At 75.5% G+C, this 1,777-nt stretch overlaps 1 protein-coding gene across 1 annotated transcript in view; it reads left to right on the plus strand.

Annotated features, from left to right (window-relative positions):
* The window catches only part of UBE2J2 (ubiquitin-conjugating enzyme E2, J2), a 3,852-nt gene extending 2,140 nt beyond the window's left edge, over positions 1-1,712 (plus strand). Inside the window, exon 5 of the mRNA XM_012734543.1 lies at positions 1,636-1,712. Within this exon, the coding sequence (XP_012589997.1) occupies positions 1,636-1,712 (77 nt within the window). The remainder of the gene's footprint in view (positions 1-1,635) is intronic.
* The last annotated feature ends 65 nt before the right edge of the window (positions 1,713-1,777 follow it).

Genomic DNA, 1,777 nt, shown 5'->3' on the forward strand with positions numbered 1-1,777 from the left:
CGCTGCCGGGCGGGTTGGCTGGTCGGGGCCTCCCACCGGCGCCTGAGGGGCCTGGTGCTGGCGGGCAGCGGGACACCGGCCAGCTGCAGGCTTCCAGGCTGGGAGTGGGGACCCGGCCAGGGGGTGCCGTGCCCTGGCGCTTCGCTCGGGGTGCAGCGCCTCAGCTCAGGAGCCCCCCTGCGCCCGCCCAGGTCCCGGGCCGGGCACTGCCGAGGGGCCTGCGTCTGTTTCTCCCAGGGCGCGGTCAGGGCTGCCAGGCGGCGCCCGCTGGGGCCAGGAGCGCACCGATTCTGGCAGCCTCGCCGTGGCCTGCTGCCTGGGCACACGGGGCCTTGTTCAGAGGTTAGGCGCAGGGGCTCAGACCCTGGCCACGCCAGCCTGGGCCGCCGCCTGCGCCGTGGCCCTGGTCTGCGTGCGCCCTGCTGTGGGCGAGGCTGGCCAGCCGCCCCACTTGCCCAGAGACCCTTCCCAGGACGCAGCTGCCCCAGCAGCTGGGGGTCGGTGGTCACCACACTCACCTCGCCCGCCGGGTGTGCACTGTCCCTGCTGTCCAGCCTGGGGCCCAGATGGGCCTCGGGCAGCGGGGCAGGACACAGGAGCCGCCAGGGGCTCCTCTTGGGGACACTGACTGGGCCAGGCCCTGGACAGTGGGAGGCAGGAGCTGGACGCACCTTCCCTGCGCTCCCGGCCATGGCCGACTGGGCAGGGTCAGTTGCTGGCCCTCACCTGCGTCGTGTCACCCGAGCCTGTGCAGGAGCTGCACTCGGAGCACCCCGCCGGGGCCGGGGCTGGGGCCGGGGCAGCAGCTGCCGGCAGACCTCGCTGCCCTGCGGCTGGACTGCCAGAGGGGCACGTCTCAGGCCGAGGGTCTGTGCCCACCCCCATGGTCTGCCACACCCCAGCCCCAGGGGCTCGCCGGTGGGCAGGCTGCAGCAGGGCACATGCCCGGTCCTCCCCTGGGCCGCCGGCCACCAGTGGGCCCCCAGCAGGGCCGCGCAGAGGGCCCGGTGCGCAGCCTGACCCTCCCACCTTCCTGACCTGCCCAGAAGCTGGGGGCTCGTGGCCGTCTGGGTGCGGCCCAGCTCGGGTGCAGCTGTGGGGACGCCAGCTGCAGGGCTGGCCTGTCCGTGGCCAGAGCGGGGCCTCGGGCTGGCCAGAGCCAGGCAAGGAGGGGCTGGCCGGGGGGGGGGCTGGACCTCCATGCTGTCCTCGGCCACCCCAGCCACTCGCAGTGGGCCCCCCCAGGCCAGGGCACACTCGGCAGGGAGGGGCCTGGGGCCAGGGCTGCCCGCCCCTGCCTCTGCCGGTCACCTGGCCGCAGGGCGGGGTGCAGCGGCGCCGGGGCTTCTGTGGGAGCTGTGGGGCCGACGGGGCCAGGAGGGCAGCTGAAGGGGGGCGGGTCCCGCACGCTGTCCGTGTTGCCGAGCCGTGTCCCGCACCCGACGTGTCTCCTTGTGGAGCTGGGGTGCGGGCCGGCGGCGGGGTGAGCACGCTCCCCAGACCGCGGGAGCGGGCAGGCGGGCTCCAGCCCACTGCTGAGGGGCAGCGGGGGCGGGGTCTCTGTGCCCTGGGGGCCGCACTCAGCGGCCTCAGAGCGTGGAGCCTCACCCCTGCGCCCCAGGGAGGCCCCCTAAGGCGCCTGTCACTGCACCTCGGCCGCCGGCCACGCGGGTCTGGCCAGCCGCGGCCAGCAGCCCATCGCCCACGTCTAGGGCCTTGCCCACCGAGTGTTGTAGAAACGGAGACAGTCCTCAGGCCACCGGCCCCGGCTGTGCGC

Source organism: Condylura cristata, unplaced genomic scaffold, assembly GCF_000260355.1.
Source record: "Condylura cristata isolate star-nosed mole 26May11 unplaced genomic scaffold, ConCri1.0 scaffold00058, whole genome shotgun sequence".
Lineage (NCBI taxonomy): Eukaryota > Metazoa > Chordata > Mammalia > Eulipotyphla > Talpidae > Condylura > Condylura cristata.